The sequence below is a fragment of the Alexandromys fortis genome, unplaced genomic scaffold (genome assembly GCF_014885135.2).
Source record: "Alexandromys fortis isolate MF-2015 unplaced genomic scaffold, M_Fortis_MF-2015_v1.1 scaffold_23, whole genome shotgun sequence".
In the NCBI taxonomy this organism is placed as follows: domain Eukaryota; kingdom Metazoa; phylum Chordata; class Mammalia; order Rodentia; family Cricetidae; genus Alexandromys; species Alexandromys fortis.
Window position 1 is genome coordinate 15,646,503 of NW_026067907.1, and position 23,424 is coordinate 15,669,926.

The 23,424-nt window shown below is 33.8% G+C and overlaps 2 protein-coding genes across 2 annotated transcripts; both read right to left on the bottom strand.

Moving 5' to 3' along the window:
* Positions 1 to 2,079: 2,079 nt before the first annotated feature.
* On the bottom strand, positions 2,080 to 3,027 carry LOC126497752 (olfactory receptor 8H1-like). The gene has a single exon (XM_050135931.1). It carries the CDS (start codon positions 3,025 to 3,027, stop codon positions 2,080 to 2,082), a length of 948 nt encoding a protein of 315 aa, XP_049991888.1.
* A 12,176-nt stretch (positions 3,028 to 15,203) lies between these two features.
* On the bottom strand, positions 15,204 to 16,151 carry LOC126497744 (olfactory receptor 8H1-like). The gene has a single exon (XM_050135921.1). It carries the CDS (start codon positions 16,149 to 16,151, stop codon positions 15,204 to 15,206), a length of 948 nt encoding a protein of 315 aa, XP_049991878.1.
* Between the last annotated feature and the right edge of the window lie 7,273 nt (positions 16,152 to 23,424).

The following is a 23,424-nucleotide window of genomic DNA, read 5'->3' on the forward strand; positions in this document are numbered from 1 at the left end:
TAGTGTTGACATCTGTAATGCTTTTATGTTTCTATAAATAGGTTACAAACTATTAGGTTATATCTTCATTAAAAAGGATTCAAGAAAATGTGTATTCAAAAATAAACTTGTATGAAATATCAGCAGCAGAATATGACAGAATATATATAGAATGAGGCATATTAAAATTCAAAAAAAACCAACTAGAAAAAATTAATTGTGAACATTTATTAAACTGTTTTATTTATCACAAAAATAAATGAATAGGAGTAACAAAATTATAAATTACAGACAACACAGTCACTGGAGGAAAAGTAAAACAATATTCACTAAATATTGATATAGTCTAATGCCAGTCTTTGAAAAAGATAAAATAGGAAAATATTTAATATTTGAATGAATCAGAACGCTTGAGTTTTCAAAAATAAACATAATAAAATATATAGAGAAATGCAGTAAAGAAATATAATCATAAATAAGTTGGTAAGCTATTTCACAAATTTATTATATAAATGTATAATTTATATCTATATAATTATAAGACATCAACAAAGTTAAACACCAAGGAGAATGGTACCACATTCTCTAAAAAAAAAAGCTTCATTAAATATACATTAAAAAGAAATAATATATATATAAATATAATTCTGAAAATAAATTTAATTTCCTATTTGAAAAAGTTTTTGAGTTACAACAAAATACATCATTACAGTCAATAACATACCTTACAGTATTTTTCTATAATACAATAAAAACTATGTAAATCATTGAATTCAAATTATTCATTTAAACATTTTCAAACTTAAATTAATGAGATAAAACTTAGTGAAAATATTCTTGCAATATCGCAGATGATCTGACGTTTTTAAAATTTAGCAGTAGCCCCCAAAGGTATTATTTATGTGCCTGGAATTCTGACTTGATGTGTGTACAGGTTATGAGCACTAAAGCAATATAAGGTAAGAAGTAAGATCTTAGCCACATACTGAGAATATGGTCAACGCATAACTTATATTCACAAAGATGGTCAAATATGTGTCATTTAAGTGAATGAAGAAAGTTACAAAGAATATAGAGGAATGGCATGCATTTTTAAAAACACTACATAAAAGTACAATTAAGTTATTGATTGATAAGTATGAGGAAATATTTTTTAATATTTATTACAGTACTCTACTTAATAACTTTAAATATTTTCAATTTTGCCACCAATATTACAATGTAACTTTACCTTATCATTTAATTATGCTTCAATTATTTAAATCAAACACAATTTTTTGACTATTGATTTTACTTCTGGCTATTTGTATAATTTTGATTAACTGAAATGTGGTTAAATATCTGTAAATATTCTTCAAACCAATTACAAATAAAATTTAGCAATGTTTTTAAATTATAATAAGCAGAGAATTTAATTTTCATCAATGTGTTATATATCCATTTTGTTATCACATTGACTTGTAACTATTATTTATTTTATTCAACTGAGGAAAATAAGACTTAAAATGTCACTCACCTACTAGTGATAAGACCAATAATAAAAATGTATCATATTACAAAGAGAATTACTTTTGAAAATCTTAATGTGTCAGCATAATGTTCACTAAGTCAGATATCTGACATTTAATAATTTATTAAGTACTATATAAGCTTAATCATTTCAAAAATATTTTTGCACATTGACCTGATAAACTGAAATATTTAAAGCATGGGTTTCATATGCATGTCCTGATTTTCAGTAATGACACAGACTTATATGTCCCCTTCTCAAAAATGCCAAAACTTTGGTAGTGGAAGGGAAGCTCTACACAAATACAAACAAATAAACAAACAACAACAACAAAAAAACCACAAAGCTGATAGGTTCAAGCAGAGAGAGAAGGTAAAGAAGCACTTAATATCCCAGTGGTGGTGGCTCACACCATTAATCCCCGCCCTGGAAAGCCAGGCACAAGGATCTTTGTGACTTTGAGGATATCTTGGCTACAGAGAGAGTTCCAGAACAGCCAGGGCCACTTTGCCTTGAAAATAAAAACAAGCAAACAAGCTAGTGATGTGATCAGTAGGAAAAAAGAAGTGTTTAAATCTGTAGCAACATTGTTATTTAAATTTCTGGGAGCCCTCTTTCTTTTTCACAAGTCTAAGGACAGCACTTTTCACTTCTTTGTTTCTGAGACTATAAATGAGTGGGTTCAGCATGGGGATCACAATTGTATAGAAAACAGAAGCCACTTGGTCCTTTCCCAGGGAGTAGGACTTGATTGGCTTCATATAAGTAAAGATCACAGTTCCATAGAAGACAGTGACTCCCAGGAGATGAGAGGCACAAGTGGAAAAGGCTTTGTGCTTACCTGAAGAAGAATTTATCTTCAAAATTGTAGAGAGAATGGACACATAGGATGAGGATAGAGGGATAAGGGACAGCACTACAGTAATACCAGCTAGAACGAATATGGAGAGTTCAGCATCATGGGTATCACTGCAGGACAGGGCTAAAATTGGGAATACATCACAAAAGAAATGACGGATTACCTTGGATTTGCAGAAATTCAATGTGCTCATGGGAAAGACAGTGCTACAGGCATCCATAGCTCCAATCACGTAGGATACAGTGATAAGAGCATGGCAGCGTCTTGTGGACATAATAACTGGATAGTGTAGGGGATTGCAGATGGCTACATAGCGGTCGTAGGCCATTGAGGAGAGTATAAAGCATTCAGTAACAGCCAAGAGGGCAAAAAGGTACAATTGACTGAAGCAGCCCATGAAAGAAATGCTCTTTCTTGAAGTCAGGAGATTCTCTAAGGTTTTAGGTGTGATGACAGTTGAGTAACTGAGGTCAAGAAATGACAAGTGGGTGAGGAAGAAATACATCGGAATGTGAAGCTGGACATCTAGACGAATGATAAGCATCATGCCTATGTTCCCCAGCACAGTGGCCATGTATATAAAAAGAAAGAGGACAGAGAGGACTAGCTGGATCTCCTTGGAATCTGTCAATCCCATAAGTATAAAGTTAGGCTCATCTGTGTGGTTCCAGACATTCATAGTTAATTGCTGTAAAATCTGCAGAAATTAAACACAAAACCTAACCGTAATGATTTAAAATGTGTTGCGTATATGCATTTAAAGTCTTTTATTCTAATTGCATTTTGTCTCAAACAATACTTTTTACAATTTGAGGTTGTATAAAACTTAATTGCCCAAATAGACAGATATATAAAGCATCACTTGTGTATTAGTTTATATGGTTAGCATACTTCACAATGTTAGTGGATCTGGTACTGTTATAAAACAATTCCTTTACACTACAACAAATATCTGCCTCTATAAAGTACACCTTACTATCCATTTATTTTACATTAGGTAAATAATTCAAAAATTCAAATAAATGAAGAGAATCTAATGCAATTGTTTCTTTGTATGTAAGTAGATTTTGAGCATAAATATGACTTAGGGTTCTGTGTCCCTGATTTTTATTATATGAGTTTATTAAGCCCAATTTAAGTATTGCATAAATAGTAAACAAAGATGCATAGCAAACCTAATAATCATTAATTCCTTATTTTTTTAAAATAATTTAAATTATTCTCAGATTAAAAATTAAACACTTCTAATAGGAATATTAATGTTGATAGGATGTTTCTATTATGTGATAGTTCAAAGTTTTCTAAAACTGCAGTATCAGATGATATTTGTTTATTATAGAATCTCATTCCACCAACTACACATCTCTATTCATAAAAATTCTGAGTTACTTATAAAATTAACAAATGATAACTGTGCACAGATATTTTTATTGGATCATCTGTTTCAGTTTAACTTATGTAATCCATTCTGATTTTAAAAATACTTACTGTGAACCAAAATTCATGAGTAATAAGCAAACAAACAAAACCTTCCTTTAATATTCTATGCCCCCAAAATTTTATCTGTTCTTCTTTTTTCAAAATAACATAGGAAATCTACATAAGGCTTGGAAATCATCTGTACTAAATCATTTATTATTCTTTAGGTATTTTTTCCTACATTTTCTCTGAATTCATTATTCATATTGTCTAGATAAATTTAACAGCCTAGAAATTTTATGCAGTTCTCTGTGAAATGAAAATGTTCTTGGTAAACTATGGCCCAAATGAAGCCCAGGAATTATTGTGGTATTAATAGGTAAGCGGCTTCCTTGCCCTTCTGCCTTATGATTCCAGGTTCTTCATGTAAGAACAATGAGCCTCATGCAACATGTGGTCATCTACAGGGGCCAATTTCCAAGCAAGATTACTTGGCACACTTTCAGAACTAAAGCTCAAAAATAATTGACTCAGGAAAAGCATGATCGCTCTGTCTTTCTGATGCACCAAATTAAATCTATGTGCACATATTTTTATGTAGTGTGCATATTAAATTGACTCAATTGCTAAATAATTTCATGATTTACATTTGTACAGGCAATAATAAATTAAGTATAATTTATCTAATGTAGAAATTTGACTTTTTCTCTGTTATGTCAGCTACTTCATCAGTATCACTAATTTTTTTTTCTTACAATCATTTCAGAATGGGTAAAGGGCAGAAATATTCACAATGCCCATGCATTATTGTAGGTACAGTATCACAGCAGTAATCCCAAACTGTTCAGACATTTAAATTTAAATAATAATGCACATCGCTTCTCAAATTGGGAAACTAAAACTTAGCTTTATATATTTTTATTCTCTCTCCTTTCTCATGCATTTATATACTTTCAGTGCCTTCCTTTCTTTCCTCTTTCTCTATTTCTTTTCTTTTACTGTTCTTTCCATTTTTACTTGTTTCATTTAATTACAGTAGCATATATTTATTGTACATACTAATTAAAGTTTTATGAAAAGTTTTCACACTGCTGTATAATGTACTTTATTCTGCTAGTGCTTTCAGATCCCTCTCCTGTACTGCCTCCTCCTTCTTAGTGGTCATCTTTGTCCTTGCTCATAGTTCCCTGGTTTCCTATATCATTCTTTGCAAATTCTATATATTGTAGAAAAAAGCAGCATTTGATGTTGTAATCACAATGTGATGGTTCCCCATTTACATGTATTTTCTGACATGCATTAGGCTTTTATCCATTCAATCTCTGAGAAGTTCATGTGATATACGCCAGATTTTATTTACCCTCTCCTAGTTAGGAGCTGAAATTATGTCCACCTTTCACTATCTGATTAGCATATAGATACACCAGCATCTCTATTGTATGATATCTTTATGTGTATATGAATTAACAATACAGTGATCATTTGCTAATTGTCTTTACTTTTTAATTTGTAAACTACATATCAGTTCATAACCTAAATGAACTAATTTAGATTCCAATTCCAAATAGCTGTGCATATAGGAGTATCTACTTCCCCTTTTACCAAGCATTTGATGCTTGACTTCTTGGTGACAGTCACTATGACACACTGAGAGTGATCCTCAGTAGAAATTGAATTTACATTCCCAAAACATAGGATGTTAAATTTTTTATGTAGTTATACACTACCTATATTTCTTTGGAGAAGTGCTTGCTTTTCTCAGCAGGTCTTATGTTGGTAGTTCATGTGGTGTTTTTGTATCTCATATTTTTAATTCTATAAATATTTCCTCAGTCACCTATAAATCTGGATTCTGTTATTTGTTTTATTTATCTTGCTATCTTTTGAAATAGTTAAGGCCACACATTAAAATAGCATAACCAAAAATGTCAGGTAATTATTTTTTAATGCTTTGGACAATTCAACTGGATGAAATGTCTGACTTTGTGTTTAATTTCTATTCTCTTTTTTTAACTCATTTTCCTGAAACTTTTTGATTATACAATGTGTTGACCCACCATGATCGTGAGACTCAAACTTTAAAGAAAGAAGGAAATGTTAAAGGTGCTAGTTCCAGGTGGACCGGCTCCAAAGATACAAAGAAACCCTGTCTCACAAAACCAATAATAATAATAATGATAATAATAATGAAAAGAAAAAAGTCTCTATTGGAAAACACAAAGGACTGTGTCTGCGTAGTGCATGCAAAGCTCTTCTCTTTTTTAAAATTAAAGCAAGTATAATATGAAAGATCATTCACAGTGAAGTTAAGCAAATGACAGAAAAGTGAGGAAATACACCAGATGTTATTTCTTATCATCTCTGGCCATATGAAAAGAGCCAAGGATATTTCTCCTAGGCTTTTATATTTCCCACTGAGATGATGGGGAAATGACAGGGCATTCCTTTCATGTCTTTGCTTTCAAGTATACTGAATTGCCATGCTTGTACAATTCTTCTAGAAAGACACCTCATTGGAAAAACAGTCTACACTCTGTCCCATTCATAGGTCAAGGGCAGTTCATAGTTTTCTCCCAGTTGTTCCAATATCATTATGCTGTTATCATAACTCTATGTTCATAATTTTTAGTGGGATATGCTTATGCCTCCAACATTGCTTTACCCGTCTCCTCAAGATTTTATTAAGGATTCTTTTCTTCTACATTATTTTTAGACATTTTTTCTATGTTTTAGTAAGTGTCAATGGAAACTTGGTGGAGATGAATCATTTTTACATCATGGCTATTTTCAAAATATTAATTCTTTTGACCTATGAGCATGGAAGGTCTTTCATTTTTACATATATTTTCAATTTTGTTCATAAGCATGTTGTACTTTCCATTATAACTTTTTCTGTATACTTTCATATATTCATTGTTAGCTTTAGCTTCAATTTCTACAATTACAAACATAATTATTTTCCTGATTTTTTCTTATGTGTGTTATTGATTTGTAGAAAAGCTACATATTTATCTATGTATAAATTTAATATCAACTTAATATGAGTTATGTCAGATTTAAAAAATTTCCAAGAAATCTTGAAAGTTTTATTTACTAAATAAAATAAGCTTTTCCTTCCTTAGGATTAAACTTTATAATTCACTGATACTTTGAAGTTTTAAATATGGGTAGTTATGCTTTGAGCCTTTGTCAAAGAAACTTCTTTTACTGTAGGTAGCTGTTAGTGATGAGACTCTTAACTAGCAGTGGTACCATGTGTAAGAAGTTATTAAATGCTCATGTTAGAATGAACATTGGTAATTACCCTTTTCAAGACTTAACAGATATCTTGGAAAATAGGAAGAAAGAATATAAGGGAAAAAGGATAAGGAACAGTGTCATTGGAAGTTGTTTCTTGCATATCACTTGGAATAATATGTGGAGCATATGTGGACATATCATGTGATTAAGTATGAGAAACTAAGGATCAAACATGTTCAAAGAGAGTCAATAAGTACCTTAAACAATTTTTAAATTATTTATAATCAAAAATATAAAAAAATAGGATTCAGAGTTGAAGAGTTGCTCAGTGCTGAAGAACAATAACTGTTCTTTTTGAGGACTTACTTTTGATTCCCCAAAACAATGTGGCAGATAAAAACCACATGAAATACCTATTCAGATCAATCTTCTGTATTATTTGGGCACTTGGTGCACATATAGGTCAAGCATACTAAACATAAAACAATAAATAATTACATTTAGAAAATATACTGAAACGCCTAACAAATATGGATTCTAGAGAGCAAATATACCAGAAAAATATCCTAAACAAAATTTGTACTGAAAAAAAATTTCAGCCATAATACTTTTTAGTAGAGGAAAATCCCATATCTAAATAGATTTTAATGTAGGTAAATATTATACTCATTTAGAAGGTGAGTAAAATTGTCAATTTTGTTTTCATGAAAAAATCATTAAATAGTTAAATACTAAGGTGGAGCCAGAACACTTAACTTTAAATATAAAGCGAGCATTCAGGAAACAAAAATTAAGCCAAATTTTTTAATACCAAAATACATAAATTGCTAAATTTTAATGATTCATGTAATCATAAAGATGAGACTTAAATAATCTATTTAGGAATTGTTGTAAATAATTAGTAATTAAATTTCAAACTTGTAAAAAGTAATTTAAAATAACATTGAATGAAAGAAAGGTAACTCAAGAGGCAATTACATGACGTGTACATAAAATTAAAAAAATAAAGAGAATGTTACTATTCATTCTTGAAGAGACAAAGACCTGAAGGCCTAGGAATACTGAGAGGAACTAGACAGGAAAGTTGGCTTCACTGTTGACACCTGGTGGCTGTTAGGACCCACAACCTTCCTTCTGCTATCTTCTACTTTAAGACTACAGGGAACTGTGGGAAACAGACCTACAGATGGAACCTTCCATCCCTACTTTTTGAGGCGCTATAACCTCACCACCTCTCTGAGACATGCTTACACATGCTTCCTCAGAGAAACAGTGATCCTTTAGTTGATCTGATCAAAGGAACACTGTTTCTGCTGAGGTCTGTCAGCATTTTATTACTCCTGGATCTAATCGGTTAATCCCAACAAAACTTCTGGTATGATCTACATGCTATCCCTCTCTTCTTGTTGACTTTCCTTCTCTACCCTCACACATCTCTTTTGTAAGACTCACCACTTTAGAATCATGGCTGTTCGTGAGCTCAGTGTGATGTAACAACCAGCAGTCCTGATTTGAATCATCCAGATTTTTTGGTGAACTATTTAAGTTAAGCTTGGGTCAATTCCACATCTACCCTCTCTTCACTATCTTCTGACTTCATCAGCAAAGACTCTTTGTTGATTGTCTTTTAGACTGAATCTTTCAGGATTTCACTGAGAAGGTGAGGACTAGGCAATGTCTGAAGGCTCCCCAGACTCAGGTCCTCTCCTGAATTCTAGGAATTCCTTAACTTTACTCTCAAGTTGTGCCACCTGATTTCCACACACAGGACACACCCACAACTAAAAATCAGGAGAGGTGCTGTGAACTCTCTTCTGCTCAGGATAATGACAGGGCAAACAAATGTAGCATTCTACTTGTTTTATGAGATAGTTCAAAATGGTTTGCACCCAAGGACACTTTTGGTGTGCATATTAACCCTCATAAATTTATGTCTTGCCAACATCAGATCTGCTACTCTTGGGCAGCTTTCCCTTATAGGTTTTTCCTACTCCTCTTCATTGTCCACCTGAATTAGATGATAACACCATATTACTAGAGACTACCTAGACCCCACAATATACAATATAGAATAATAAAGCTATAATTGTTCTGAATAACATCTCTATGCTTGCCAACTAGAAATATCAATTAAATGCAGCTAATTCCTGTGCACAGGATAATCCTAGAATGTACCTGCCTCAAGTGATGTGACAGACTTTGCTGACTTTCTATGGAAGATGTCACCATCTCTGAGGAATGGATGGGGGATGGAGAGTAGAACACTAAACAATGAGGGAGAGGTAACTGGGATTGGTATGCAAAATCATAGAAGATTGTTTAAAAAATAATAATTTTTCTATTTAAAGGAAGTGTGTCTTCTGAATTTCAGGAATGTTTTTGCTTTTTCTCAGGAAATGAGCTCCTATAAAGAGAGGCACGAAGGAATCTGAGCACATGGACATTGTGATATGCCCTTTCTTGCTGTGCCGTCAGTTGATCATATTTATTAGTTCATTCACAAATATTCTCTTGTCAATTCTTCATAAAATATAAAGAAAAACATATAAATACTAATGTCACAAAAAGAAAGTTTAATAAAACAATATTGTTTTTCTCTAGTTGAACTGTCTCTCCTAATTTTATTTTCAAATCTACAAAAACTAATGAAGCTGAAAGAAATATTCCTCATTTGTGATTAATAATCCACACTTACATGTACTCTACAAGATATCGATCCCATTTAGTCACATATATCATTTCATGTAGGTCTTGTAAGTTTTCCAAAATATATATTTGGCATCACTACTTACAACAGAAAACAGTACCCAAAATAAATTTTTTTTCAACTAAATCTCATAAGACTGGCTTCAGGATTAAAACTTAGCTTTCATGCTTCACAGCCTTTTATTTTAAGTGTATTATATTAGAATGAAGGAAAGAACAGATGTTCTCTTTGACACCTCTGCTATTCATTCTACAGACCATTCCATACGAATTATTGTTGATCTTAAGTAAGTCAGAAGACGGAAAAAGAGGAAAAACGGAATTTCTTTTTCCAATTTTTGGCTCTTAAGATTGCTCAGAGGTTAAGTCCTGCTCTTACAGAGTGTTATATACTGTTCTCAGGACACATGGAGCTCACAACCATTCATAACTTCAATTACAGGGTGTCTGATCTCCTCTTCCATGGAGAGAGCTACAAGAATGTATAGCATATATATGCATCTAGGCAGAACATTAAACATTTAAAATGAAAAAAAGTAAAAGGTAGTTGTGTTTAGCCTCTTGCTTCTGGCCAAAATTCCATTTGAAAGTAAGATGAAGAAAATGAGACATCAAGCCAAGTGTGGACAATTACCTGTAATTTTCAGGCTAAAAATAAAGGAAAGAATGAGTTTAGTTACATAGATCCAAGGCAGAGAATTTGACACATGTCTAAGTTTCAATGTTCATTTGACTATAGAGAAAAAAGAAAAACAAAACTATATTTATAAATTTTATATTGTAAGAAAATATAGCACAAATACCTGAAAAGGAGAATATGATCTATGTTATATTAGGGGTTATATTCGAGATTATTGTATACCTGACTGTTGTTGTATGTACCTTGAATACAAGCTCTTGAGAGGCAGAGGCATAGAAAAAAAAATTAAGTAAACTGGTGATTTTACATAATATGATTTTATTTATACATTAGACTTAAGGTATGATTTTAAAACTCCATACTAGCATCCTAAACAAAGAAATTATTATTCTTACATCTTACATTTCCTGCAAGAAGTGGCTTGTTTGTCCCTGCCTCCCAAAACCAAAATAATCACACAGAAACTGTTTCAATTATATCACTGCTTGGCCCATTGACTCTGGCTTCTTATTGACTAACTTTTACATCTTAATTTTACCCATTTCTATTAATCTGTAGATCACTACAAGGTCATGGCCTATCAAAAATGTGTTACATCTGTCTCCAGCAGCAGATCCATGGTGTCCCCTGACTCCACCCCTCTTTCTCATAGCAATCAATCCGATCCTCCCTGCCTACCTCAGTTCTGCCTTATCAACAGGCCAAGGAAGTAATCACAGCACACAGAGGGAACTCCCACATTACTTCCTCTTTTCTGTTTAAATAAAATAGAAAGTTATAAGTATAACATGGCAAAATTACATATAACAAAACAGGTATCAAACAAGAATTTCAGTTACATTACTTATATCTACTATATCATTTATCATAACTAAGGAAAACATAAATATAACTATAAATTCTTCAACTCCATCAAAGACTCCAGAAGGATATAGCATTACCTAAGTAAACAGGAAGTGCATTGTAAGCGACTTCTAAAACTCTAGAACTGACAGAGACATGTTACTGCCTGGAGAGTCACCCAAAGTTTTTCAGTACCATTGGGGCATCCATCTTCAGCCTACAAGCACATAGTATCCAGCAGACTTTTCCATGAAACAGGAAATTTCAAAGGCAGTTCTGCCTATATTGGCAGTTTGTCAGTCATTTTCTTCTGTATTCCGCAGAATGTCTCGCAGACTATTTCATGAAGCAGGAGCCCTGAAGGATCTTCTCACCTTTAGACAAGTTCAGAAGTCATTTCTCTTTGGATCCTGTATGTCCAGATAAGCAGTCCAGGCAAGAGCAGTTTCTTGCCCAAATGGCTAGCAAACTCCAAAAGGAGCCTCTTCAATGCCCATCTTCCTCTTGAAGTAGCTGGTGCGGCCAGGAGCAGATTATCTCATTGTCATGAAAAGTCCTAAATTTTTAAAACATTTAAATGCCATATTCTGAAGTTCTCTGAATGATTTAAAGAATACTTATCTAACCGAAATATAATATCTCTATACATTTAGAAAATCTAACTAGCATGACTACAAGCTTGACTATTATTGATGATTATCTATTAACCTATATTTTTTAATTATACATTATATTTTTTAAAATGAACTACACAATCACAAACCCTTGGACAAGAGCAGAAATATACATTACACAAGATCGACCATAAATTTGTATCAATTAACCAAGATCCATACCAACACAAATCTCTGTAGCATATCCACCTTTAAATGTAAACAAACATTTATAGGCAATATTTGGGAATATTTATGCAGTTATCTACAAACAGCTTCCTTCTGTTTATTGAGTGAAGTAATTTTTGAGGATATTTTTGGAGTGTTCATGGTGACCTCTCAGGATGCCTTGGTCCATAAAAACATATTTGTCTGGAAGCAATCCATGGTTCCAATCTTCTGTGAAAACAAAGATGAATCTCTTGTCCAAAGCAACATATCCTTATACTCACATTCTGGAATCAAGATACCTTTATGTTGGTTTAACTTATCAGTCATACAATGAAATGACTCTCTTTAATTGGTTCATTCACATTCAAAATGTCAAAGATAACACAATAATATACATAATTAAGACTCTGTGAATTTTTCATCTGTTTGAGCTTATTTTTCTTTCTGTACTCAGTCTCTTTAAAGACTTTGCTGTTTTTAACCATTTACTTCTTTTTATAACTGTCTATACTCTTCTTCTATCTCCCAAGCCTACATACATTTAGCCTACACTGTGACCACTTATGGGTCTTTTTTATCTGAGAATAAGTGACAGCTGAGCTCTCAGTCCTATTAAGACATCGACATCACCCCCTTACAAGGTCCAGGTAACACTGGAGAAGAGGGGCAGCTGGGGGGTCGAGTAGAGCAATGTGAAACAAACACTGGTGTTTGTCCTGTCATGGATGTCACAAAGATGAACTTCAAACAGCTGTGGCTACTTGCTCAGGTCCTAGAGACACACGCACACACATAGGTTCACAAGCTGAAACGTCGTCTCACCAGTAATTGGAGGAAGATGAAGAAAATAAGAGGGCAATGATAGCAGGGGCTAATACAGTCAAAACACTGTGTATACAATACTGATGTCCTTTTCAGAGATGAGCACTCATTGTAAAATACTCACTGTGTTAATGATTATCCCACTGATGACAGAGACTTCCCTGATCAAATCTAAGAGTAGAAATAGGTCTATGGTTATAAATATACACTGTACACAAGAAATATATCAGTGAAAAGATATTCTAGTGCTGAAATCGGGAATGTCTTTATATTCCTAGAAATAGGTTATAAACTATTAAGTTATATCTGCATTAAAAAGATTTCAATAAAAATGTATTTAAAAATAAATGTGTATTAAATACAACCAACAAAATAAGACAGAAAATGAGGAAAATATATGGAATGAGGCATATTAAAATTCTAAATAAAACAAAATAGAAAATATTAAAAGCAAATATTTATTAAATGTTTTATAATTTATCACAAACATAAACCAATAGCAGTAACAAAAGTATAAATTACAGACAATACAGGTGCGGCAGAAAATATGAGACAAAGTTCATGGAGTTATTGATTTAGTACAATGCAAGTCTATGAAAGAGATAAAACAGGGAAATATGTAATATATGGATGACCTGCAATGCTTGCATTTGTGAAATAAGCACAGAAGAATATATAGGGAATTTAGTAAGTAAACAAGATCCTAATTTAATAGATAAATATTTAAGAAACATAAAATATAAATGTATAAATTATATCTCTATAACTATAAGATATCAACAAAGTTAAATACTATGAGTGTGGCACTACATTTTTCTAAAACAATGCTTAAATAAAATATACATTAAACAGAAATAATATAATATAAGCATTTAACTCTGAAAATAAATGTAATACTCTATCTAAAAATGTTTATGACTACAACAAAATATAAATTTATAGTCAATATTATGCCTTAGGGTGTTTCCTTTATATAATACAATAAAGACTCTGTTAATCGTTTAATTCAAAGATTTAGTTAAAATTTTTACAAGGGTAAATTAATAAGATTAAAGTCAGTGAAACAGTATTAGGAAAGTGTTTTTGTGTTATTGCAGATGATCTGATGCTTTCAAGTTTAGCTGCTGCACACACAGGAGTTATTACTGTACTGAGAAATCTGACTTGTGTGTGTAGGATAAGAGCTCTAAAGGAACGAAGATAGAAGTAAGATCTTGGCCACATACTGACAATATGCTCAGTACACAACTTATATTCACAAAGATGGTCAAGTACTTGACTTTTAAGTGAATGAAGAAAGTTACAAAAAATGTAGAGGAAATGAGGTGTATTTGTTATGTTACAGTATATAAAAACACAATCAAGTTATTGATTGCTACGAACGTGGAACTATGTGTTAATAACTATTACAGTGCTTCTTTTCCGTAACAACATTGTAGATTTTCCATATTGTCACCAGTATTACAATATACCAGTTCCTTATAATTTAATTTTACTTACATTATTTAACTCAAATCTAAATTTTAGAACTATTGATTCCATTTACACTTATTTGAATAATTGTGACTACAGATAAGTGTTTAAATATCTGTAAATATTCTTCAAACAAACTACGCATGAAATTTAACAATATTTTTTAATTATAATAAGCAGAGATTTTCATTTTCATTGATGTGTTATATCCATTCTGTTATCACATTGTCATCTGATTATTATTTATTTTTGCAACTAAGGAAAATGAAGTTTAAAATGTCACTCATTTACTAGTGATAAGATCAATAATAAAATCTTCCATATCACAAAAAGAATGACTTTTGAAAAATGTTAATGTGTCAGTGTTATGTGCCCTGAATCAGATATCTGACTTTTAGTAATATATTAACTACTGTATAAACTTAAGAAATTCAAGTATATTTCCTCAAATTACCTGCCATTTGACCTGATAATCTAAAATATTTAGAGCATGAGTTTCATATGCATGTCCTGATTTTCAATAAAGACAAAGACTTTTAAAGTCCCATTCTGAGAAATGCCTAAACTTTAGTCGTGGAAGGGAAACTCTACATAAAAAGAGAAAAAGAAACAAATCTTACAGGTTCAAGCAGAGAGAGAATGTAAAGATGTGATCTATAGCCTAGCAGTGGTGGTGCACACCTTGTATGCCAGCCATTGAAAGGCAGAGGCAGTAGGACCTTTGTGTGTTTGAGGCCATCCTGGTCTACAGTGTCAGTTCCAGGAGAGCCAGGGCCACACTGCCTCCAAATCAAAAGCAAGCAAGCAAACAAACAAAGAGAAAAACAAGCAAAAAGAAGTGAAGTGATCACTAGGAAAGGAGAAGTGTTTGAATATCTAACAACATTGTTATTTAAATTTCTGGGAGCCATCTTTCTTTTTCACAAGTCTAAGGGCAGCACTTTTCACTTCTTTGTTCCTGAGACTATAAATGAGTGGGTTCAGCATGGGGATCACAATTGTATAGAAAACAGAGGCTACTTGGTCCTTTCCCAGGGAGTAGGACTTAGTAGGCTTCATATAAGTAAAGATCACAGTTCCATAAAAGACAGTGACTCCCAGGAGATGAGAGGCACAAGTGGAAAAGGCTTTGTGCTTACCTGAAGAAGAGTTTATCTTCAAAATTGTAGAGAGAATGGACACATAGGATGAGGATATAGTGATAAGAGATAGCACTACAGTAATACCAGCTAAAATGAATATGGAGAATTCAGTATCACGGGTATCACTGCAGGACAGGGCTAAAATTGGGAATGCATCACAAAAGAAATGATTGATTACCTTAGATTTGCAGAAATTCAATGTGCTCATGGGAAAGACAGTGCTAGAGGAATCCATAGCTCCAATCACGTAGGATACAGTGATAAGAGCATGGCAGCGTCTTGTGGACATAATAACTGGATAGTGTAGGGGATTGCAGATGGCTACATAGCGGTCATAGGCCATTGAGGAGAGTATAAAGCATTCAGTACCTGCCAAGACGCCAAAAAAGTACATTTGAATGAAGCAGCCCATGAAAGAAATGCTCTTTCTGGAAGTCAGCAGGTTCTCTAAGGTTTTAGGTGTGATGACAGTTGAGTAACTGAGGTCAAGGAATGACAAGTGGGTGAGGAAGAAATACATCGGAGTGTGAAGTTGGACATCTAGACGAATGATTAACATCATGCCTATGTTCCCCAGCACAGTGGCCATGTATATAAAGAGAAAGAGCACAGAGAGGACTAGCTGGATCTCCTTGGAATCTGTCAATCCCATAAGTATAAAGTTAGATTCATTTGTGTGGTTCCAGGCATTCATAGTTAATGGTTCTAAAATCTGCAGAAATTAAAGACAATACTTAACCTGAGTGATCCAAAATGTTTTGTGTATATGCATTTAAAAGTCCTTTATTATAATTGTGTTTTCTCTCAAATAATATTAGTTTACAGTTTGAGGTTTATAAAATTTAATTGCCCAAATAGACAGATATATAAAGCATTACTTGTTTATGCGCTCATATTGGTTACCATACTTCACATGTTGGTTGAACTGGTACTGTCATGAAATAATTCATTTAGGCTACAACAAATATTAGGCTCTATTAACTACTACTTATTCCTTTTTTATATTAGAGAAATAATGCAAAAAGATCAAATAAATGAAGAGAATTTAATACAATTGTGTCTATGTATATAAATAGATTTTGAGACCAAATTCTACTTATGATTCTGTTTCCCTAATTTTCATTATGTGAGTTAATTAAGAACTATTTAAATATTGCATAAATTGTAAACAAAGATGCATAGCAAACCTAATACATGATTAATTCCTTATTTCTTAATAATGCCAATTAACTCTAATTACAAATAAATTTCACTTATAATAGGAATATTAATGGTGATAAGATGTTCCCATTACCTGATAGTCCAAAGTCAAAGTTTTCTATAACTGGAGTATCAGATGATTTTTTTTTTATTAGAGAATCTCATTCAACGAACTACACATCTCTGTCGACAAAATTCTGGGTTACTTATAAGATTAACAGATGATACCTGTACACAGATTTTCTTAATGGAACTTCTGTTTCACTTTAACTTATCTAATTCATTCTGATTTTAAAAATACTTACTGTGAACCAAAATTCGTGAAGAATAAGCAAGCAAACAAAAGCCTCTTTTAATATTCTATGCCCCCAAATTTTATTTGATCTTTTCTTTTTTCAAAATAACGTATGAAATCTACATAAGTATTGGAAAACATCTGTACTAAATCATTTATCATTTTTTATGTATTTGTTCCTTCATTTTCTCTGAATTCATTATTCATATTGTGAAGATAATTTTAACACCCTAGAAATTTTATGCTGTTCTATGTGAAATGAAAATTTTCTTGGTAAAGTATGGCCCAAATAAAGCCCAAGAATTATTGTGGTAAAAATAGGCGAGTGGCTTCCTTGCCCTTCTGCCTTATGATTCCAGGTTCTTCATATTTAAGAACAATGAGCATCATGCAACATATGGTCATCTACAGGGGCCAATTTCCAGGCACGATTACTTGGCACAGTTTCAGAACTAAAGTTCAAGAACAAATTGAGTCAGGAAAAGCATGGTCATGATCACTCTGTTCTTTCCGATGCACCAATTTAAATCTGTGTGCACATATTTTTATGTAGTGTGCATATTAAATTGACTCAATTGCTAAATAATTTCATAATTTACATTTGTATAGGACAATAATCAATTAAGTATATTTTATCCACTTTGGAAAGTTGAATTTTTCTGACATATGTTAGTATTTCATCAGTATCACTCTTTTTTTACAATCATTTAAGCAGTGAGAAAGTGCAGAAATGTTCACAATGTCCATGCATTATTGTACCAGTGCAGTATTACAGCAGTAACTCAAAACTGTTCAGACATTTAAATTTAAATAATAATGTACATCACTTCTGAAACTGGGGAACTAAAACATTGCTTTTTATATTTTTATTCTCTCTTCTCTCTCACACATATACTTTCAGTGCTTTTTTTTCTTTCTTCTTCTTTATTTCTTTTCTTTTACTGTTATTTCCATTTTTACTTAGTTTCATTTAATTACATTAGCATATATTTATTGTACACACTAATTAAAGTTTTAAGAGAAGTTTTCACACAGATCATATTAGTGCTTCCTAAATCCCTCTCCTACCCTGCCTCTCCTCTCTTAGTGGTCATCTCTCTCCTTGATCATAGTTCCCTTGCTTCATATTTCATTCTTTCTAAATTCTATGTATTGTACAAAATGTAGTATTTGATGTTGTAATCACAATGTGATGATTGCCCATTTGCATTCATTTTGTGAGAAGAAATAGGCTTTGATCCATCCAATCTCTGAGAAGTAAATGTGATATATGCCAGAGTTTATTTACTCTCTCATCTTTAGTCAGAAGCTGAAATTATGTCCACCTTTCACTATTTGATTAGCATATGGGTATACCAGCATCTCTATTGTATATCTTTAGTCTTTATGTGTGTATACAGTAACAGTACAGTGATCACATGCTAGATTTTTAATATGTAAACTACTTATCAGTTCATAACCTAATTGAACTAACTGACATTCCAATTCTAAATAGGCATGCATATAGGAGTATCTGTTTACTTTTTTTTTACCAAGCATTTCTTGTTGACAATTACTATCACACACTGAGAGTGATACTCAGTAGAGATTTAATTTATAACAACAACGTATAGGGTGTTAAACATTTTTTATATTGTTATACACTAATATTTCTTTGGAGAAGTGCCTGCTCTTGTTAGTAGGTCCTATATTGGTAGCTCATGTGGTTTTTTTGCAACTAATTTATTTAATTCTACAAATATGTCCTCAGACACATATGTAATTGTTTTCCTCCCAAACTCATTCGTGAATCTGGATTCTGTTATTTGTTTTGTCTTGCTATCTTTTGAAATAGTTAAAGCCAAACATGAAAAGAGCACCACCAACAATATAAAGTAATTATTTTTGAACGATCAGGGAATTCGAGTGGATGAAATATGTGAGTTTGTGTTTAATCTTCATTTTCTTTCCATTATTCTTTTTTCTGGATTTTTGTGATTTTACAATGTGTAGATCCACCCTATCAAGGGACAAAATCTTTGCAATGAGAAGAACATGCTAAAAGAATCCATGCAGTAAAACCAGGAGACTCTGTGTGTTTAACAAGTGCAAAAAAACACTCCTCATTTTTAATATGAAAGCAAGTATACTATGAGGTTTCATTCACTGTAAGATGAAGCATATGAAAGAAAAGTGAGGAAATACACCAGGTGTTATGTCTTATCATCTCTGATTATATGGAAAGAGCCAAGAATATTCCTCCTAGGCTTTTATATCTCCTGCTGAGATTATGGGGAAATGGCAGGGCTTCCTATCATATCCTTGCTCTCAAGCACATTGACAACCCATGATTGTACAAATTTTTCTAGAAGGACACGTTATTGGAAGCTCTGTCCCATTCATAGGTTACAGTCAGTTCATAGTTTTCTCCCAGTTACTCCAATACTGTAAGACCCTCACCCCTTATTCTCAAAGAAATTTCCTAACAGAGTGTTTTAAAATCAAAAACTCCAGACTAACTTCATGTTCCCAGAGTTCATGGTGCGCCCCCTCTCTTTTTTGGAAATTCCAAAGCACAAGAGTCAGAACTCCTGACCATATGGTGATGACTGATAAACCACAAGATGCCCCAACTCAAGGACAACATAACCTGACTCTAAAGACAAAACAAGTTGACAAATCAGGATGGGGAAAAAGCAAAGACCTAAAAGTAGTAAAAATTGCACCCATGCCAAAACCCCCCGACCACCCTGAAGGGCTTGTGATTTTTTACTTTAAAAAGTTAACCCCACAGAAGAACTCTAACTCCTCCCTGCCTTGCTGTGACCAGTGCTAAAGACGAGTTCTATGCTAGCATGCTTACAATAACAATAAACTTTGCTGTTGAAGTCTGGACTGGTGGTCTATCTGGGAGTCATAATCTAGGCACATTTGGTGCATTGGCCTGGAACTCCAGGGACCCCACTGGGATCCTTGAGAGTCTGGAGGTTCATTAGCATCTACCCCTAAGAGTGATGTCTTTTTGTTTCCTCTGTGTCTTTGTCTGGTAACTTTCGTTTTGTACTGGTCGACTGATCTGGGATTTTGCGGGCTCTCACTGGGACATGTTTCTGAACAGTGAACCTGGAGGAGAAGAAAGACGTTTCATTCACCAGTTTGGGCAAGGGATCCCGAGTTCCAAACCATTTCGGGCCACCTCAGAGGCAGCACTTTGGTGTTGGGAACCTCCTTCGGGAAGCAATATGGAGACATTCCTGTGTGTTCAATGGCCCATTAGGAGTGTGTTTGGGTATCTTCCTCCACCACGGGAGGAAGTGCCACCTTGTGGTTTTTTTTTTTTTTTCCAGGAAATTGTCAATGTCTTTTTGTATATTGTTGTGGTAATTGTTGCTTAGTTTTCTTTCTTTCTTTACTTTTATCTTCAGCTCTCCTCTTCAGCAAAGGGGAATACACCATCAACACCCCTAGATTTAACTCTTGCTCACTGGCAGGACATCCAGGATTCTGCCAGTAACAACATTGTGATTGTCAAGAAGAAGAAATGGGTCACTTTTTGTTCAGCTGAGTGGCCCACCTTCAAGGTCCGGTGGCCAGCAGTAGAACCTTTGATGCAGCAGTTATCCACTGCATGGAGAAGATCATCTTTTTTTTTTCCTTTTTTTAATTAATTAATTTATTTATTAAAGATTTCTGCCTCCTCCCCGCCACCGCCTCCCATTTTCCTACCCCCTCCCAATCAAGTCCCCCTCCCTCATCAGCCCGAAGAGCCAACCGGGTTCCCTGCCCTGTGGGAAGTCCAAGGACCACCCACCTCCATCCAGGTCTAGTGAGGTGAGCATCCAAACTGCCTAGGCTCCCACAAAGCCAATACGTGCAGTAGGATCAAAAACCCATTGCCATTGTTCTTGACTTCTCAGCAGTCCTCATTGTCCGCTATGTTCAGCAAGACCGGTTTTAACCCAGACTTTTTCAGACCCAGGCCAGCTGGCCTTGGTGAGTTCCCGATAGGGTATCCCCATTGTCTCAGTGTGTGGGTGCACCCCTCGCGGTCCTGAGTTCCTTGCTCGTGCTATCTCTCCTTCTGCTCCTGATTTGGACCTTGAGATTTCAGTCCGGTGCTGAGGAGATCATCTTACATCACTGCTATGGCCATCCTGATTGGGAATCTCTTGGGTATATTCCCAAGAGTGGTATTGCTGGATACTGAGGTAGATTGACTCCCAATTTTCTGAGAAACCACCACACTGAATTCCAAGTGGTTTCACAACTTTACATTCCATCAGCAATGGATGATTGTTCCTTTCACTCCACATCCTCTCCAGCATAGGTTATCACTGGTGTTTCATAAAAATAGAAAAGCCCCCCACTTACCAAATCAAAACAAGAACAAGAAATATCAGTTAAGTGCAGCTAATTCCTGTGTACAAGATAATCATAGAATGTACCTTCCTGAAGTGATGTGACAGTGATCTGCTCACAAACCCCAGTCAAATGCTCTGTAGCCAGACCTCCTGACTGAAAGAGTCAAAGTTCATGCTGGCAAGGCCCAGAAATCTGACATTTTAAAATGGTACAGCTTTTTTTTTTTTTTTTTTTTGCTATGGCTGAGTCAGGAAACCTCTGTTAAAGGAGCAGAGCCATGCTGCCAGCAAACAACCAAAAGCAATATTAAACTCTATTTTTGTGTCTAGAATTCCTTTTTAAGCCCTCTCAGGTTTTACATGGATTGAGTTGGCCACGTTGTGTCAGTTGTGACAAGGAGTGGCTTGTTTATTCCAGCCACGCAGAACAAAAATAATCACACACAGAAACTGTATTAATTGTATCAATGCTTGGCTCATTCGCTCTAGCTTCTTATTGGCTAACTCTTACATCTTAATTTAACACATTTCTATTAATCTGCATATCACCACGAGGTCATGGCTTACCCCCAAAATTTCAGTACATCTATCTCTGTCAGCAGATCCATGCTGTCCTCTGACAACATCCTTCTTTCTCCCACCATTCAGTCGTCTTCCTCACCTACCTAAGTTCTGACCTATCAACAGGTTAAGGCAGTTTGTTTATTCAGTAATGGTAATCACAGCACACAGAGGGGACTCCCACATCATGCATCCTCCAAGCTTTTATCTTTCTCATGAAACATGATGAGATTAGAATCAAGAGACAAAATTTCCCTGGTTTTTACCTCAGTTTGCTATGTTGTGATAATTTTTACAGCACTGAGTAAGGTATGCAACAATATACAAAGGATATAATATTAAAGGCATTATAATTAAATCGAAAAGTAAATATAAATTATTTCGTGTCAAATATAGCTTTAGTTGGTATTCATATTATATGTTTTAACTTTTAATGTAAAGTAGGTAAGCCATCTCAGATAAAGTCGAATATTGTTTGCAGTTTTGACAGTCTACAAAGTGACAGTTTTTTTTTTAACTACACTTGCTAACACAAGAAATGTAAGGTTCCTTGCCATAGAAATAGACAAGTATACTTTCAAGTTAAAATATGGTTGGAGAACTGCCATCTACATGTGTGTAATTGCGCGTAGATTAGTGCATCTCACAGCTTACTCCAGAGAAGCTCCTCATTTCCATGGGTGACAGTTAATGAAAAGATTCTTAACTGTACAAAGTGCTGAGAATAAGTGACAGACAGCTGAGAGCTAGTCCTAATAAGACATCGACATCATCCCTTTACAAGATCCAGGTAACACTGGAGGAGACGGGCAGCTGGGGGGTCAAGTAGAGCAATGTGAAACAAACACTGGTGTTTGTCCTGTCATGGATGTCACAAAAATGAACTTCAAACAGCTGTGGCTACTTGCTCAGGTCCTAGAGACACACGCACACACATAGGTTCACAAGCTGAAACGTCGTCTCACCAGTAATTGGAAAAAGATGAAGAAAATAAGAGGGCAATGATAGCAGGGGCTAATACAGTCAAAACACTGTGTATGCATTACTGATGTAATTTTCAGAGATGAGCACTCATTGTAAAATACTCACTGTATTAATGATTATCCCACTGATGACAGAGACTTCCCTGATCAAATCTAAGAGTAGAAATAGGTCTATGGTTATAAATATACACTGTACACAAGAATTATATCAGTGAAAAGATATTCTAGCATTGAAATCGGGAATGTCTTTATATTCCTAGAAATAGGTAACAAACTATTAAGTTATATCTTCATTAAAAAGATTTCAAGAAAAAGTACATTTAAAAATAAATGTGTATTAAATACCAACAACAAAATAAGACAGAAAATGAGGAAAATATGTGGAATGAGGCATATTAATATTCTAAGTAAAAAGAACTAGAAAATATTAAAATCAAATATTTATTAAATGTTTTATAATTTATCACAAACATAAACCAATAGCAGTAACAATAGTACAAATTACAGACAATACAGGTGCTGCAGAAAATATGAGACAAGGTTCATTAAGTATTGATTTAATACATTGCAAGTCTATGAAAAACATAA

Excerpts from the sequence above, each read along its gene's own strand:
- LOC126497744 (XM_050135921.1), bottom strand. The coding sequence starts at position 16,151 with ATGAATGCCTGGAACCACACAAATGAATCTAACTTTATACTTATGGGA.
- LOC126497752 (XM_050135931.1), bottom strand. The coding sequence starts at position 3,027 with ATGAATGTCTGGAACCACACAGATGAGCCTAACTTTATACTTATGGGA.